Below are 18,124 nucleotides of genomic sequence, written 5' to 3' on the forward strand. Positions count from 1 at the left end.
ATCAATACTTAGGTTAAGAAAAGAAGCTTTTGTTAAGTTGATTGGTTTGCTTTGTTTAATTAAATAACCTCCTTCAAGGTATCTGGGTTTGGTTGCTATGTTTTGTTGCTATTTTTACTTCTCTCTCCACAGCTCAAATGTGATAGCTTTGAACCTTCTGAAACACTTTCAGGAGAACAAGCACCCTGTATTCTGTAAGAAGGGAAGGCTGATAGATTTTCTTTTATTCAAGCTGGCTCTTAGGGAACTGTGGAGTAATTGGAATGACACGGGACTAGGAATCAAGAATTCTCTCGCTTTTAGTTGTGTCACCTCCACCTCAAATAGGTAACCTAAATTTGATAAGCCAACCTTGGAGGGATAATGGTGAGAAAATATAAGAGGATGTGCCCATTCTTTAATTCAGCAACATACCAAGGGTCTCCTCTGTGCTGGGCCCTGGGGACAGAACTGTGCATGAGACAGAGGGGTCCCTGCTCCCACCAGACCTACACTCTGGTGAGGGCAGAAAGGAAAAAAAATGTATTTGTTTGCCAGGGCTGCAGTAACAGAGTACCACAAACTGGGTGCCTTAAACAACAGAAATGTGTTGTCTCACAGTTCTGGAGCTAGAAGTCCAAGATCAAGGTGTCAGCAGGGTGGGCTCCTCTGAGGGCTGTGAGGGAAAGGGTCTGTCCCAGGCTTCTCTCCCTGGCTTGTGGACGGCCATCTTCACACAGTCTGCCCTCTGTGTAGGTCTATCTCCAAACTTCCCCTTTTTAAAAGGACACAGGTCATACTGGATTCGTACCCAAGTTAATGACTTCATTTTAACTTGATTACCTCTGTAAAGAGCCCCTCTCTTTATAAGGTCACATCATAAGGTACTGGGGGTTAGGATTTCAACAGATGAATTTTGAGGGATGCAATTCAACCTGCAAGAGTATATGAATAATATAACTGTGACATGAAGGAACTTAATAGGAGAATCTGAGAGAAAAATAATTGTGTGTGTGTGTGTGTGTGTGTCAAGAGGAGTAGACGACTGGCGTGGTGAGGGATGCTCGGAGGAGGAGGCATCTGAGACCAGAAGAAAGAGAAAGAGCCAGGCAAGGAGGAGCCCAGGCAGAGCTGCTGGGTGCAGAGGGCACAGGGATGCAGAGGGAATAAACTGCTCAGCTGGTGTATGAACAGAGGGGAGGGAGCCTGGAGCAGACACGCAATGAGGTGGGTGGATCTCAAAAACAGACAGAAGTCAGAAACAAAAACCTTCTATTGTGTGGTTGTATTTATATGACATTCTAGAAAAGGTACAACCTTAACAACAGAAAGCAGATCCACGGTTGCCTGGGGCTAGGGACAGAGGAGGGCACGGCGAGCAGAGGAGAAAAGGAAACTTCCAGGAGGAGGGAGCAGTTCTGTATCTTGCGGTGGTGGTTACACAACCGTGTACAATGATCAAAACTCAAAAAGCTGGATGTTCAAAATAGGTGAGGTGTATTCTACATAAATGATACCCAAATAAAAAAAGAACACACACGGTTATGATGTGATTTCTTCTGTGTGATACTTACAGGATTTAAGCCATGCTAAGACATGCTAAGTAGCCCAAAATGGAGTCACAGCGGCCAACCTAAACGTCCATGTAGTTGTTTTGAAACGTCTGCTGTAGGACTGCGAGTGTCTCAGAGGGATAAACTAAGAGCGGTACTGAGATAAGAAGTCTGATGCACCACGGACATTACTGGAACACAAACAACAACTGGTAAAGCCAAATCCCTCCCCTGTTGCGCCTTAAAAAGAGACCCCACGCCAAGCGGCTGGAAGGCCCTTCTGCTGGAAGGACCTGACTCCAGGCTGCTGGGAGCTGTTCCAGATGGAGCTGCCCAAGGCCCTGTGACCCGTGCCTGACCCGGGACCTTCGCTTGTGCTGAGACGCCTCCTTCCCGGGCTTCTCCTAGGAGGGCTCGTTACCCCCTTTTTCTATTTTCCCTACTCCGTCTGACCTGTGTTGTGTGCTGACTGGGTGCAATAAACCGTGTAAGTTGTGAATTAAATACTGACTATATTTTGTACATCTCCAGGGTCATGATTCCTACCTGGCCTCAATGCTGGGCCCTCCAACACACACACACATGCATGTGCACACACGTGGATACACTGGCTCCCGAGGGGATCATGGATTGGGGGGCAGAGGTGGACGTGGTGATGCAGGCAGGAAGCCTCACAGCAGTTCGGGTGAGAGAGGGTGACCCCTTGGATTGGGGCGGCAACAGCAAAGGGGGGAGGAGCCGGCAAGTGAGGAGTGGCAGGTGTGAGGTGTAGTTTGAAGGTAAAACCAAGAGGAGTTGCTTATGCATCGGACGAAGGGAATCGGGGAACAGACACCATCAAGGGAGATGCTTGGGACTCTGGGGCTTCAGCAGATAAGTTGATAGTGGCCCTACAGGACACAGTACGCAGCACTGACTGAAATACCAATCAAAAATAAAACGTGATCGCTTCCGAGATCTTTTCCTCCCAGAGTAGAGGACACCCTAAGAACAGCCCCATGGCACAGTCCCCTTCTCCCCTATCCTGTCCTCAGGGAAAAAGGGAGGCAGGAACAGGGCTCCCAGCCACAGCGCCTGAGAATTGCTTGTGAGACTTCACTACGGATTCCGGGTCCCTCCTTCCCCTCTAACTCAGGAGCTACAGGGTGGCACCAGGGAATCAGTAATTAAGAGAACAAGGGGGTCTTCCCTGGTGGCTCAGTGGTTGGGAATCCGCCTGCCAATGCAGGGGACGCGGGTTTGAGCCCTGATCCAGGAAGATCCCACATGCCGCGGAGCAACTAAGCCCGAGCACCACAGCTAGTGAGCCTGCGCTCTAGAGCCCACGAGCCACAACTACTGAAGCCCACGCACCTAGAGCCCATGCTCCGCAACAAGAGAAGCCACCGCAATGAGAAGCCCGCACACCGCAACTAGAGAAGAGCCCGCGCGCAGCAACAAAGACACAACACAGCCAAAAATGAAATACTAAAATAAAATAAAATAAAATGAACAAGGAAACCACCCCGCCCCCGTGTACAGGTAACCTGAGGACCTGGAGAAAGGCGACAAGGGAAAATGCTGGGGACTCTCCCTTCCAAGCCCCCTTACTTCTGGGCTGGCCACAGGACAGAGGACACAGCGCTGGCCAGTGTAGAGGGACTCTCAGCACGTTCACTCCGGGAGGGAAGAAGAGTCTCGCGGAGCACAGCTTTCAAGCTGGGCTCCGTTTGCACCGTCTGCAGCTTGCTTTGCCAGAGACTGTATTAGTAACCCCTCACATCCAAAACAGACCGGGGGCTGGGGAGCAAATGTCTCCATTCTTTGCCGTTTTATTAGTGCCTTGCGATGTTGCATTTCCTTCACCTTAATGGAGCGTGAAATTAAAATATATGGATCCACAAAAACACCTGCCTTTTGTGAACTGGCTCATACCGTTAATTATGTCTCCGAAGGATCCTGCCATACACTTCAGGTTATTACGTCCTTTGTGATTTTAATTACAATTTAATGAAAGCATTTACATGGCCTGTCTTAGGACTTTCAACTGAATAATCATCAGCATTAACAACGCTCTGTTCTTTGTTACTTTTCAGAGTCCTTCCATTTATCTTTAAATGTGTTTATATTAAATTTACATTTCATGGTCCAGAATTTTGTCATCATTAACTGAAGTGTAACTCTCGTCGCTTTCATTCTGCTTGCTATGCAGAGTATGGGGAAAATGGAATCAAAGAAGTATACGGGCTGCATTGGGTGTTATTTTTCTAAACAGTAGGTAGCAAAGGCTCCTTTTCCTGCATTTTTATTTTTGACTTTATTTTGAAAATTACGAAATTTTTAGTTAGATCAGAATATTGTTTAAAATTTTACATGAATTTTGGCTCTGGGTTTAAAATGATCTCATGAATTGCTATGACTTAGCTTTTAAAGTATCTCACATGTGTTTTCAAAGTTGCTTGTGAGTGTAACTGCTGCAATTTTAAAACATCTGACTTTGGAAGGATGTCACTTCAAGACCTCCCCTCCCCTGACCCCGCAACAGGACGGCGGCTCCCTGGCTCAGTGCAGACACAGGTTTGGAAGGACCACAGCTGCAGGGCTGCACTGGGGCTCATTTGATAAGATCTTCACACACTCCCAGGCTGAGCCCGCAGTGGACGTGGCTGATCAAAGACATCCTGATGGTTCCAACTGGCACACCCAGGGCAGAGCTATGCAGGTGACCACTTGTACAGCCCCTCGAGTCTTTCCAAATGCAGTCTGTTCCATGGACTGCTGGAAAGTGACAGTCTTCAGACACCAGAAACGCTTCCCATCGCAGCAGGCCCAGGAATCTGGAGAACCACTTGGTGCGCGTGATCAGAACTGAACGGAGGGACGCCCGCTGCTTTGAAGAGAACCAGCTGGCCGAGGAGCGCAGGCTCTGTACTCAGACTAAAAACGGTTCTCGACTGGCCGCTTTTAAACAGTTCGAAGAGCCGAGCAAGAGACAGCATATTGCCAATCGTGCTCCGGCACCTTCTGCCCGCGCCCTCTCATGCTGTAACGCCACCTGCCAGATAGGAATGGGGACTTGCCGCCACCACCTGGAGAAGCTTTCAAGCACTGGGATCCTACAGGGGAAAAGCTCCTACCTGGAGGCTGCTTCTTACTTCAGCGTCACCCAGCCGTTCCCTTGAAAGGATATGGTAGCCAGGGCCCTCAGAAAACTGCAGTGACCCCCTCCCCATACTTGGAATCTCTATTTTCATCGTGTTTGGTGGAAGCCTATGCATCTCACTTCCTTCTAGATTCAGCGATTCAAAAAGCCCTGGAGATACTAAGGCTGTATCTCCAAGTTGCAAGTCCATTTCAGAGACGTAAGCTGTGGCTGACTGTTGTGAAAGTTCTCAGCCTTTGCCCCCAGCTCAGCACCTAGAATGACCACAGCCAGAGCTAGCGCTGGGCCAGATGCTCACGCGGCGGCGGATGTGAGACTCACTGCGGCCCCGAATGACTTGTGCGCTGAACGGCCAATGCCACGTCTTCCAGGTGCGACATTTTATTATGCTTTACAACCGTGAAATCATAGGACGCTGGCTGCGATAGAAAACATTTCAGACGGAGGAATCGACCAAGCTGTGCCCGCCCACCCTTGCAGCCTCCTTCCAAACCCACAGGTCTCTCAGAGAACGTTCCTGGGTCCTTCCCTTGCGAATTCAGGAGAGCTGAAAGTAGACATTTAAAGTAGCAGGAACACCGTCGGCAAAATGGAAGCAGGAGGATAACTTGGATGAACAACTGATGAGGAGCACACTACAGAAAACCTCTTCTACTGTGTTATGGTAGGTGGTAGAGCGTGGCCTGGGCTCAGCGACCATCCTCCGAGGTCCCAGTCATACGGGGCCCTCGGTGATCCCCTCAGGGGGCAGGCTGGGTGCGCTGTCGGCCGTGGGCCTCTCATCTTTCTTCAGCGACGGCGGGACTCGTAGACTGACGTAGGGTTTGTGACAAGCTGTGTTGGCCAGAGGCGGGTAGTGCTGTCTGTAGCAAATGTAGGCAAAAATGAGGCCAATGACTCCACCAACAAAAGAATCTAGGACAGAAGAGCAAAACCGGGAGAAACGCGTTATGATTCATTCAAATGTGGCCAGTTATGTTTTCCAGAAAGCGCTTTTCCTACCGGCAATGACTGGTTTGCTGACTGGACCCCCTGAAAGACTAAAGGAAAGAGAAACCTCACTGGATCTAGAGATCTTGTGGCCTCCGCAAACTCTTATCATTTTTTAGAGCTTAAACATCCCTTTTAAGTGTGTACTTGAGTCTTCTCCTTATATAATATGCAGCTGAACACAGCATGAACTCAGATTTGCATTCTTGATTTTGAAAATCAATTCCAAGTTCTGGAAGAATTCCGGCCATCTCCATGGGATCTGGATACCCTCGGGGGGCTGTCATTTCTTTTCCTTTAGCAAGTTCCCACTGGACTCCTGCAATGCTGCCAGTGTACCACAGAGAGCCAGTGGGGCCTCAGTCAGTGATTTCCCAGGGATGAAATGAAACTTCTGAGTCACAAAGAGAATGAAACATTTTATTATACACCAGCATTGGCAAACTCGACAGTCCCGGTGGGAGGGGCCCAATGCCTCCAAAAAGCTGTAGATTCTATCAAGTTGGAGGGCGCTGGGGGGGGCAGACAAGGCAGGAGAGGGTATCTGCAGGTGAAACAGGCCTCTTCACCACCTCTATGGTGGCCCCTTGCCAAAAAGGGCATTCAGCTGGTTCCCAGTAGAGACCCCATGAAAGCAGCCCATCCCAACAATCTTCACTGTGTGTGTTTGTGTGTGTGTGTGCATGTGTGTGTCGTGTGCACGCATGCCCCTTAAACTGACTACGGGTTATTCTTGCCAAAAAGATCCTAAAATAATGGAAGACCTCCCCTGACAAGAGAAACTCTGCACTCTCATGAGGGTCGCTGCCGGGCTGAACTGTCAGCCTCCATTTGGGGGTTTCCACTTTCACCTGCATTACCTTGTTGAATCGCCCACACCTGCTATGGGCAGGGAGCATCAGCCCCATTTTACAGAAGAAATTCAGGCTCAGAGAGGCCAACAGAACTTTCCACGGCCCCACCCCTTGTAGATGACGGAACTGGCCTTGAACTCTGGTGTCCCGACTCTGGCCTGCACTGCTTCTCGGGGCTGTGCTCGAACCCTGGCGGGTTCATCCCAGGCTTTCTGTTGTCCCAGCTTTCAGAAGACAGCAGGCCATGACTGAAGGGCGGTGCACCTGGGTTCAGATGGGGGACAGCAGCTTTCCTTTACCAGTGTCGGGGATGTTAAGTCTCCAGACCCTTCCCAGTAAGCAACACACTGTGTACTGACCTCAGTTTAAGTCACAAGCTGACTCTCCTGTGTCTCCTGCAGGGGAATTTGGGGTGGCTGTCAAAGAAATATATCTTCCAAGAAAACAAACTGTTCACCGCTTAGATATCTGCACCCCACGTATCAGTCCTTTTGTGATAGGTATTCTGGCTCCATCTAGAATAACTGGGATCATCTTTGAGGAAAAGGACAATATTTTGGTATTTTATTATCTTTTGAAGAATTGCTTCTACCTTCAGCATTTTTGCTAGACTAAGAGTAAAACGTTTAAAATCACTATAATAAATAGCTTTAAGCTCTTTTTTTTTTTTTTTGCAGTACACGGGCCTCTCACTGTTGTGGCCTCTCCCGTCATGGAGCACAAGCTCCGGAAGCGCAGGCTCAGCAGCCATGGCTCATGGGCCCAGCCGCTCCGCGGCATGTGGGATCTTCCCAGACCAGGGCACGAACCCGTGTCCCCTGCATCGGCAGGCGGACTCCCAACCACTGCGCCACCAGGGAAGCCCGCTTTAAGCTCTTTTAAATAAATATAGTAATTTAGTGCATGTAATTTTATTTATAAACAGCATCAAAACAGGTAAGGAACACAGGCATTCCTACAATGGCATAATGAAGGTCCACTGTGTGCAGAACAGGTGCCCAGACCCTGCTCTGGCATCTGAGGGTGGACACAGCTGCTAGTGATGGTTTCCCAAGTGCAAATATTGGGTTGGCCAAAAAGTTTGTTTGGATTTTTCCATAATATCTTATTCCATAACAATAGATGAGGTTATCCGCCTGATTAGACGCCTTCCCACTGCTCTTAGGGACTTGATTAAGGCCCTACGGCCTTCAAAGCCACATACCTGGTCCTGCCGACCTCCCAGCCATCCCCGTCCCCTCACTCTGCTGCAGCCACCATCTTCCTTCTGTTTCTCCAATGTGTCTGCTTCCTCCCCCTTCTCCCCTTCAACCCTGGGAACCCCTTCCCTTCATCTCACCTATTCAATTCCTACTCATCCTTCCAAGCTCCACTCAACATCCTTGTGCAAGGATGCATCACCTGACCTCCAGACTAGACCCTGTCTCCCAGGGATACACTTTCATTAGCCCCCGGGGGATAAGAATGGCAAATCGTACCGAGCTGTGCAATGATGTAATGTTTAACACTGGACTCTACACTCTACCAGGGCAGGGGCTCTGTCTGGGTCCCTGGCTGCTGATTCCTCAGTGCCTGGGACAGCACTTTGATCACCTTACGCAGAATTAAGTTGGCGGAAGGAAGTGGATGAACGAATATGTGCACAGTAACTGGGGGCTGGATTCTGGTGACTGCCCTGCGGTGTCCTGTGTGGGCCCTGGTCCCCCCTCTAGTTCCCTCCTTAGGAGCAAGTGCGCGGCTGCTGAGAGGCCTTCTCGTGTGAGTGTCCCAGGAACCTGGTCCCCAGGGTCAGCCTCCTGAGGCTGCCTTCAGATCACTGGAAGCTGCCGGGGCGTATTCCGAAAGTAGGTCCCGTCCCTGATAGGGATAAAACGTCTCTTACAAACAAAGGTCATTCTAACAGGTCAGAGAGAGAATGAGTAACTGTAGCTACCTCCTCTCCGTAGGAGTGCAAACACGGTGCGACTGTAGCCACCACCTGGCAGAAAAGCGAGGAAAACAAGATGAGTGGCCACTCAGCCCTGGTGAGTAGCCTCCAAGGTAGGAGGGGAGGAGAGGACCATCGGAGAGAGACATCAGTGAGACCCAGGGGCCCATCCTCGCTCCCAGAGCAGGCATCTGGGGCCATGGTAAGGTATCCAGCATCTACTCTCACCCCCGGCCTGAGAATCCTCCCAGCTGAGGCATCCTCGACAGAGACACTGCAGCCCCGACCAGGGCAAGACTGCACCTCGGAGCCTCAGTCTCCCTAGCTCTCAAACGCAAATTTCAATATCCACGTCACTGAGTCGTGACAATGATTTAATGAGAACTGCTGCTGAGCAGTATATCCCAGAGCACAACACAAAGCAAGACCTTAAAATACATTGTCTAAAAAAACAGTGTCTATCACTGTTCCTCTGTTCCTCTCCGGCACTACTGGGGCCTTTCTAGTCCTTTCCCATCCTTCTTCTCACACACCAACTCAGCCGTCTACAGTTGTCATCTCTTCAGCATGGCCAAACTTTCACAGCATTTTAAATAAACACGTGAACTTAAAAAACACCTGTCACCCAAGAAACTGGAAAGTGATATGTACTATGAATTCCTCACTGGAGTCACGAGGCATAATTAACACGATTAAATCAAATTCCTTAAACTGAGAAACTCTTCACACAGCCTGTGGCCAGCAGCCTGTGAAATGTGCCAGGGCTTTTTCCAGTTCAAGGTCTTAGAGTCACACTATTGTTTTGTTTTTCCAATAGCCCCAGTGAACAGCCCCACAGAGTGTTATTTTTATTAGTATCTGAAATGATCCAGGACACCTGCATTTAAGCCACTGACTACTGCATAGACCACACAGCAAAACCTACAAATAATGCCATTTGACTTTCTATTTTCTGTGACAAGGCATTTTATTAGGTGCATCACTGACCAAAAGACATCAAATCATTCTGAGTATATGTTCCCCAGGCTGACTGGTGCGGCAGCAAGCCAGAGAACGGTGATTGCTGTCAATGTTGTTTTCCCATTTAATGGAATGAGTAAAAAGTGGTATCATAGGTGCCACCACAGTTATCAGAAGTAACCAGGGCAATGAAAGGTCTAGCGAAGGCGCCTTCTCAACAAAGTCATCCAGGGCTCTGTTCATCACAAAGGTGGTGAACAAGATTTACAAAATGACTTACTTTATGAGAGAGAATGCCACCAAGTGCCACTTGATGAAATCACATTCACATTCTATAGAGCGTGTGCTGACAGAAAAGCAGGCAGGCGACAAGTGGGCCTTTATTAGGGAAAGAAACTACTTGGGTTTGACTTCACCCCAAATATGGTAGCATGGGACAAGGTGGGGCTGTGATTCAATGGGGGCATATGTGGAGCTCCGTGTCCCCGGAGTACACACGCTGCAGTCTCCTCACTCAGCCTTCATGTCATTCATCCATCGCGTATGTTGCACAGGGATCAGGCATCAGGCGTGATGCCCGGTCCTAGGACACGAGGCTGAACAAAACAGACACGTTCCCAGTCCTAGGGGAAGTGACAGTCTTATCAGTGAGTTGCAGCTATAGTGCACGCCATGAGGGAGCAGGTGGGTCTGTGAGATCAGCCAGAGAGTGGCCTGGCTTGTCTGGACCGGGGGAGTTTCACTGAGGACAAGACCCACCAGCCAGCCCTGCAGGACAACCAGGTGTGAACCCGGGGGAGGGGGAAGTGGAGGCAGGGAGGACAGCGCAGTCTTCTAGGCAGAGGAAGGAAGGGGCGTGGCAAGTCTGAGAAACTGAAGGAAGGTCCATCTTCTCTCAGGGGGTGGTGTCATTGTAAGTCTATAGGACGTAAGTTGACTAGGCTTCTGGTGTGGGCTGGAAAAGAAGGGTGTTCCACGTCCCCTCAGCCTGGACCAGGGTCCCCACTGGCTCTCTGGGCTGCTGCCTGTGCACCTCTCAGCCCACATCTACCTCTCGGTGTTGACTCCCCCCTTGACTGCCTCACCTTCATTTCCCCGGAGCCCAGCAAACATTCAGTAAATGTTTGGTGAACTGAGATGCACTGAACAACATCTACAAGATGCACTAAAGAACAGACACCACCAGCCACAAAAGGCCACATATTGTGTGATGCCCAGAATATGCAATGTCCAGAAGAGGGAAATCCAGAGAAAGAAAGTAGATTCGTGGCTGCCAGGGGCTGCAGTGGATGGAAGACATGAACATTTTCTGGAATTAGATGGTGGTGATGGTTGCCCAACTCTGAAGATACTAAAAACCTTTGAATTGTGCACTTTAAAAGGGAGAATTTACGAATTATGAGTTATGAATTATACCTCAACAAAGCTATTTAAAAGGGGAGGTTAGAATCAACACCTAATATGCTCCAACGGTAGTAGAAAGAGGGCTAGACTTTGAATCAGGCAACTTGGATTCGAATCCTTACCCATAAAATGGGCATGACCCCAACCCCTTCTTATGAGGTCAAAGGACAGGAAAGGGTCTCATGGAGTCTGGCCTACTGAGGTGACAGCCCTGCTCACCTGCTCCGACACAAACAAGCAGAAAGGCTTCTGAAGATGTGCTGTCAAGTCCTAGGGAGGAACACAGCCCTCTCTGTTGCCATGGCAACATCCAACATCACTCAGCTGGTGTGACTTGGGACCTTGTGTGCCTTGGGCTCTATGACCCATGACCCTAGGGTAAATACCAGCTCTGGATAACTCAACAACCTCACATGATTGTTTCTGTTCTTTTTATTCTACTACTAATGAAGCGTCCTGTTTTTGTGACTTTGAGTTTCTATAAAAGAACTTACATAGCACAGAGAATGCACAATCTACCTGGTACACTGTGAGCTGGCAGGGCAGAGCCAAGTCTGTCTCCCTCAATACTGATGGCCTCCACCAGAGAATGCCTGGACACAGGCAACATAGTGCATGAGTGAATGGGTGAACTGTAAAGGTCACTTCTTTTGTTCCTTTTTGAAGAGAAAGAACTTGCAAAGAATAATTTTAGTAAAACCAGTGTATAGAAAAAAAGATACTAGTAAGAAAGGAGTATGATTTAGTCAAAATCATTCATTCATTCGTTCCACACATATTTATTGAGCACTGTTATGCATCAAGAATTGTTCCTCCAAAAGATATGCTGAAGTCCTAACCCCCAGTACCTCAGAATATAGCCTTATTTGGATATAGAGTCCGTATAAAGATGAGAAAGTTAAAATCAGATCAGTAGAATGGGCTCTAATCTACTATGACTGGTGTCCTTATAAAAAGGAGAAATTTGGACACAGGGACAGACACACACGGAGGGAAGATGATGTGAAGAAACACAAGGAAAATACCATGTAAAGATGGAGGCAGAGACTGGAATTATGCTTCCATAAGCCAAGAAATATCTGGGACTAATAAGCTGGAAGAGGCAAGGAAGGCTCTTTCCCGTACAGGTGTCAGAGGGAGTGTGGCCGGCCAACACCTTGATTTTCCGCTTCTAGCCTCCAGGACCATGAGACGATTTCTATTCTTCCAAGCCACTCAGTTTGTGGAACTTTATTACAGCAGCCCTAGGAAACTAACACAAGTACCTACTAAGTGTCATGCCAACAAAAGAGACACAAATCCCTGCACACAGAGAGAGTATATCCTAGTACAGAGCTCAGCACACTACGTGCACCACTCATTTACACGCTGTCTCTAGCTGCTTTCACGCCACCATTGCCAACCTGAGTAGCTACAACAGAGACTGTATGACCCACATAAAGCCTAAGATATTTACTATCTGACCCTTCACAGAAAAAGTTTGCAGACTCCTACTCAAGTAGATAAGACCGGACAATAATCAATACTAAGAAATGACTTAGTTTGTGAGACGGTGGTAATAAACGAGCAAAGGTGAGAGCCACAGGGAGTGTGGTGGACGGGCTGCGATTTCAGCAGAATGGTCACTTAAGACGGCCTCACTCGACCTAAGATTAGGAGGGGAAAGGGAAGGAGCCACACACACATCTGAGAGAAGAGCATTCCAGGCACGGGAGAGAGCCAGTGCAAAGGTCCTGAGGTGGGAAAGCACTGGCATGAACAAGGAGGGGCAGTGCAGAATACTAACAGGGAGGCAGGAACCGAGGGACCAGATCTTAATGCCACTGCAGGACCTGGGCTTTGACGCTGACAGCAATGGGGAGTGACCAGGGGCTTTTCGCGGAGGTGAGGCACCACATGTGACAGGGCTTTAAAGGCTCGTTCTGGCTGCAGTGTGAGGGGCAAAGGAGGAAGGAGGGAGAATGGCAGCCGGGCTTCAGCAATAAGCCAGGCAACAGGTGAGGGTGGACTACAGTGGGAAAAGGAAGTTGGATTCTGGAACTATTCTGAACATAGAGCCAACAGAAGAAACCAGAGAAAATCACAGAAAACAGAGGAGAGCATTCCCTCGAATACATGAAGCCAGGTGGTCAACGAGACTTGGGAGCAGCCCAAACCTATCTTCCCTGGGAACTAAGGAATGAGGGACGCCAGGGCAGAGGGCAGAGGGCCTGGCTGAGAAAGCCTCTCTTGAGGCCCAAAGCTCCCTGTCCAGTGGGTTCTGATTAAAAGGGAGGGGGCGGCCTGGGGCTGCAGACCGCTTGAGCCCTCTCTCGGGGATGCCCTGGGTATGAAGGCAGAGGTGGGCAGACTCATGGGCAGTCAAGGCTCAGAGGTCCCCAGACCCCAAGCAGCATTGGCAGCTGAAGACAAATGTGAACGCAGACCCCACCACCTGGGACAGCTGACCGCAGAGGGAAGATGAGGGGAGATCAGTTCACTCAGGACGGAGGATCTCGGAGGGAGAATCTCAGTGTTCTTGTTCTATGTAAGGCTGGTGGGTTTTGGTGGGAACAATGGTTTCATTCCAAAGTCTCCTTTTCAAGTCACTTCATTTAGAAAATTTAGAGATTGGTTCTGACAGCCCAAGGGAGGGAGGCCTGGTGAACAGTGTGTGTGCCTCAACTGTGTGTGTGTGTGCGCGTGCGTGTGTGTGTGTGCACGTGCGTGCGTGCTTGTGTGCGCGTGCGTGCGTGTGTGCGTGCGCGTGCGTGTGTGTGTGTGTGTGTGTAGGGTGAATGTGGGGGGAGAGGAGGGAGCAGCCTCTACCTGGCTTGTTAGTGTGGCTCACGTACAGTCGGGCGCTGTGTCTCTGTCCCCAAACACCGCATCTGCAGAGGCTGGAAACTACACATAAATTCATTTCACATCACAGACCCTTCACAGTCCAGTCAGAGAAACCTGGCAAAGGCAATGGCGCCATCTTGAAATTTTCAGCCCAGTCAAGCATGGCATCTGTGACTGACATGGATGCGTCCCAGCCTCAGGCTGGGTGGAAACAAATGACTGCTTCCTCCCTTGAGACATGGTTTTCTGGATTATATTCAGAGGGAGGTGCTCTTTCTTATGACGAAACACTACACAGGCACTCAGCGCTGCTTAAAATGACCTATGATTAGAGAATCAGCGTTGGTTAGAAGGCTACCCGAAAGCTGGAGTCACACAAGGAAAGCCTGGACCCAGATCCAGGGATTTGAGGGCAGAGGCAGCTCCTCATTATGTCCATTAATGGAGAAAAACAACACACTCCTGCCACTTCTAGCTATAACTGTCCACTGACTGGAAACCACACTCACACAAGACTGTGAGTTGGGGCAGAAGAGGCTTCAATGAGGTGCTCTGTTCTTTCTGTGCGTTTTTCTCTACAGATGTTCTTCCCAGCATGGAAATTCCACAAGTTTTAACTCTGAAAACACACAGTTAATCACAAACGTAAGCTTCTTTGTGAAGCACTGGCCCTGTGGTCGGCCTCACCCATGGACTCTCTAGCTTCTGGCTGACCCGAAAGCCAGCATGTCACAAAGACGTGGAGAACCTTAGCCAGATAAAGATTTATTATCCAGCCAGTGCTTTTATTTCTGAAGAGGTCCTGCTAAGTGTTTCACTGCCCCTCCAGACCATGGCCTGTGCCCTCCATTTTCCTCACTTAATGAAACAACAGACTTGTGTGTTTGGAGTGGAGCTGGAAAGGCAGAAAAGACCAGAAGGGCGTCGATAACAGAAAACCCCTATGATAATGAACAGAGCAAAGCGTTTGAGATTACGGGCTATTTACTGTATATGAATATGTAATCGAGTAATTGGATATCCTGCCACATCGGGCGCAGTTGCTTAAATCAAAATTGGAATGGAGTCATAAAAGTCTCGTAATATTAATGTTGTTAACTGAAGTCTATAATGAGAGGTTCTCAGGTTGTGCTGCTGCCTATGGGTCTCCCCGTGAATTCTCATCATGACAGATGACCCCCGCCCACGGGCACTGGACACCTCAGTCCACCAAAGAGCAACAACTTATTACTCTCGGTCGGGCATCCTGCCTCAAACACCCACCTGCACAGCAGTCGAAGGCCTCACTATCCATCCCTTCTGGAAACCCTGGCAGCCTCTTTGATTTCTCCCTTAATAAGTGAGTGTTGAATGAATACAATTTTCCACTCACTGAACATTGCGTCTTCTTAAGACGTAATAAGGGAAAGAAAGATGGAGCTGAGATGTGGCTACAGGTCAGGCTTTCTCAACCTCAGCAACAGACATTCGGGGCTGTGGGGAAGGTGCTATCTTGTGCACTGTAGGATGTTTAGTAGCATCCCTGGCCTCTACCTACGAGATGCCAGTAGCACCCACCACAAACACCACCTCTACTTGCGAAGATGTCTCCAGTCATTGCTAAATGTCCCCTGGGAGGTTCAGTTGCCCCCATTGAGACCACTGGTATAGACAGTGACGGATGGCCTCATAAAGGGGAATTCAGGTGAAATAAGCCTGACTCGGAGCCCATTAGAGGATCCCAGGAAAGGCACGCTCCACCCCTGGCTGACTCCTGGGTACAAACTGAACAGACTATGGCACAGCCGAATGGATAGCTGGGCCACACACATGACCTGTACCAACTGGGGTACATTCAGTTTTGGCTGCAGGAGTCTACCATGATGCAATTTTGGCTTGCCCCCCCCATCCCAAGTATGGCCCTAAACATCACTGATCATAGATTCTCTTGCTTTGCTTTCCCATCAGCCCACAGAGCATTAATATTCTCCCTCTACTGCTCCAAGTTCCTTTCTGTGCCAGTTGGATAGAATGGGTGTGAAGCCCTGTTGCCAGCAGGCCTCGAGTGCACCAGCTGCATCAGAAGTCCAGCATTTCCCCAAAGCCAAGAGCTGTGATCCTTCATCCTTTCATGACACGCCAGCCGCAGCTCGGTAATGAGTAACAAAAGAGCATTTAATAGAGGCCAACCTCACGTCTTAGGTTTTCAAGACAAGATCACTACCCAAAAGCTCTTACTACCTTCCAAGATGAAGCCAAAATCTCTTCAACTCTAAAACCCTTAATCATTTCCCAGGTCCTAAGTGGCTGAATAAAAGTGGAAGCCAGGGATTCACGGCTTACAAACAGACCACGTTCCAAAAGCATGTCCACCTCGAAATCAGTGGTTTGGGAAACACACACATCCTTCTTTAGAAATGATGCTCTAAGCAACGACAATACCGACTCACATTGGGGCAATACATTTTCATTTACAAAGTACACTCAGATCCACCATTTCATTCAGCCTGTGAAACGGCTCTGGGAAATATCGGGGGATTATTGTCCCCATGTTCAGAAGAAGAAACTACAGTTTACAAGGATAAATGAGAAGCAGTCCGTGAAATGCCATCTAGCCCATAACAGTTCTCATGGGGAAATGCCCTAATCATACGCGCCACAATGATTCTGTTGGAAAATATTCCTAGTTCCAAGGGTGCAATGGTTTACCCTTGTGCTGTTGGCTCAGCGATCCTCTCCCTGCCCCTCTCTCATTATGTGGTCTCATGTACCCAGAACTTCATCCAAGTCACTGATAAAAGCAGAGAACAAGGGAGGGCTCCGGGTCCAGCCTGATGGGCCTCAACTGACTGCCCCCATCAGCATGGCCTCAAGACCCCCATCAGTGCTTGATGCCTCCACCTGTCCAGACCGCGCATCAGTCTCCCTTTCCCCCTTCACCCGCCAGGCTGAAGCTGGAGGCTCATGACACCCAGAACGTGAGTTCCAGGAGGGTGGAGGGTGGAGCTGAGGCCAGAGACGGAGCAGAAGGCTTCCGGAGAAGGTGGGGCAAAGGCACCTCCAACTAGGAGTTCCCCTCACCTCTAGCCTCAACTGCCGCCTCACTACTACTGGAACACCTGGGAAGAGGTGAGAAGAGGGCGGTCAGAAAAGTGGGAGGAGGAGAATGGCGCCTGCTGACAGTAGGAAGACAGGAAGGGAAGAGCAGGTGGAGGCCACAGACCAATCGCAGAATAGGCCACTCGTCCAGGGAAGCTGGATTAGGCGCATTTAATTCAGTGCGTTTGCTGAAGGCTGACACAGTGGAGCTCTCCATGGTAATTCTCAGATGTCATCAGAATTAACAAACTGGCTTGTTAACAATGCAGATTCCTGGCCGCCACTCCAGACCCACCCCCAAGAATCCAGCTCCTAGCTCAGAGCGGCCTGGTCCAGGTGATCTGAGGATCGGCCTTTGGGAAACACAGCCCTAGACCCTGCGCTCCCAGAGGCCACACATCCTGTGGACATCGCCTCTGCCTCTGCTCCCTTTCTTGCAGTGGCAGATGCTACTGTGGTCCAGTCAAGCTGAGAGCTGCAGCCGATCTGCAGAGGGGCGTGGCATGGTTTAGTTTTATTCCAGGAACAAGCCCCTCACTTGTTCTGTGTTATTTTGACTTTGCACAGATTCCCCAGGACTGATACACACAGGTAAGCCTCACTCAGCCTTGCAGTGGCTGCTGGCATCCATGCCTGGCCTGGACATGGTGACAGATATGTCCTTGTGGGATGGACCTGAGATGTGAAAGGAGCCAACAACCACCTGGCATCAAGTCTGAGATGGAGGCAAGGGGTCCAGCAGGGAAGTCCATCTGAGTCTGTGACTGAGCGCCTGCCATCCTAGCAGGACCTGAGGGGTCTACTGGAGCATGAAGGAGGGGGAGGAACTCCGATTCTGTCCCCAGCAAGGACAGTATGAAGGCCAGAACTCACCTGAACAGGTGCATTTTCTTTAAAACTGTGTCTGCTCTGTCATTTCAGCCTACTCTGGCTTCTCACAGTGGGCACTTACCTCTCCCCAGTAGGTGTATGTCTCCCCGCTTCCCTGCAGGAGAGAGGCAGACGGCCCAAGGACTGGGCGGGCCCCAGGCAGGAACTCACCTTGCCAGTGATGTTTGTAGTCGCACATGCGGGACAGGGCGATCATCATGGCGCAGTACAGGGGCAGGATGGCAGCACAGAGCCGCCAGCTCTTCCCCCGCCCACTCTCAGTGAAGCAGTGCAGCTTGCCAGCCAAGTAAAACGTCGTGAAGCCGAGTCCCGAAAAGGCAACTGCCGAAGAGAAACAGCAGGTGTTACTCTAGCAGGTGGGAAGCAGCAGGGACACAGGGCACCCTGAGCGTTCTGTCTGCCATCTTGCACACTACCAGGGCCAAGGCCATGTTGGCACCTGGCACCATCTAGGCAATCTGTGCTCTTGCTAGAACCACGCTGGTATGAGAATGAGAATAGGTCAACAATGAGAATGACC

General features: G+C 49.7%; 1 protein-coding gene across 6 annotated transcripts in view; it reads right to left on the reverse strand.

The window, feature by feature from the left end:
• Nucleotides 1-18,124, reverse strand: part of PLPP4 (phospholipid phosphatase 4) — a 192,667-nt gene that overhangs the window by 67,962 nt on the left and 106,581 nt on the right. For 3 of the 6 annotated variants that reach the window (XM_067709222.1, XM_067709221.1, XM_067709223.1), the window contains 2 exons: nt 17,755-17,925; nt 3,093-5,589 (listed from right to left, as the gene is read on the reverse strand). In XM_067709222.1, the coding sequence (XP_067565323.1) occupies nt 5,390-5,589; nt 17,755-17,925 (371 nt within the window). In that variant the 3' untranslated portion in view covers nt 3,093-5,389. Of the gene's footprint in view, nt 1-3,092; nt 5,590-6,914; nt 7,053-17,754; nt 17,926-18,124 lie in introns of those variants that run through there. The other 3 variants (XM_067709224.1, XM_067709225.1, XM_067709226.1) reach the window with 3 other exon arrangements.

Source organism: Pseudorca crassidens, chromosome 16 (genome assembly GCF_039906515.1).
Source record: "Pseudorca crassidens isolate mPseCra1 chromosome 16, mPseCra1.hap1, whole genome shotgun sequence".
In the NCBI taxonomy this organism is placed as follows: Eukaryota; Metazoa; Chordata; class Mammalia; order Artiodactyla; family Delphinidae; genus Pseudorca; species Pseudorca crassidens.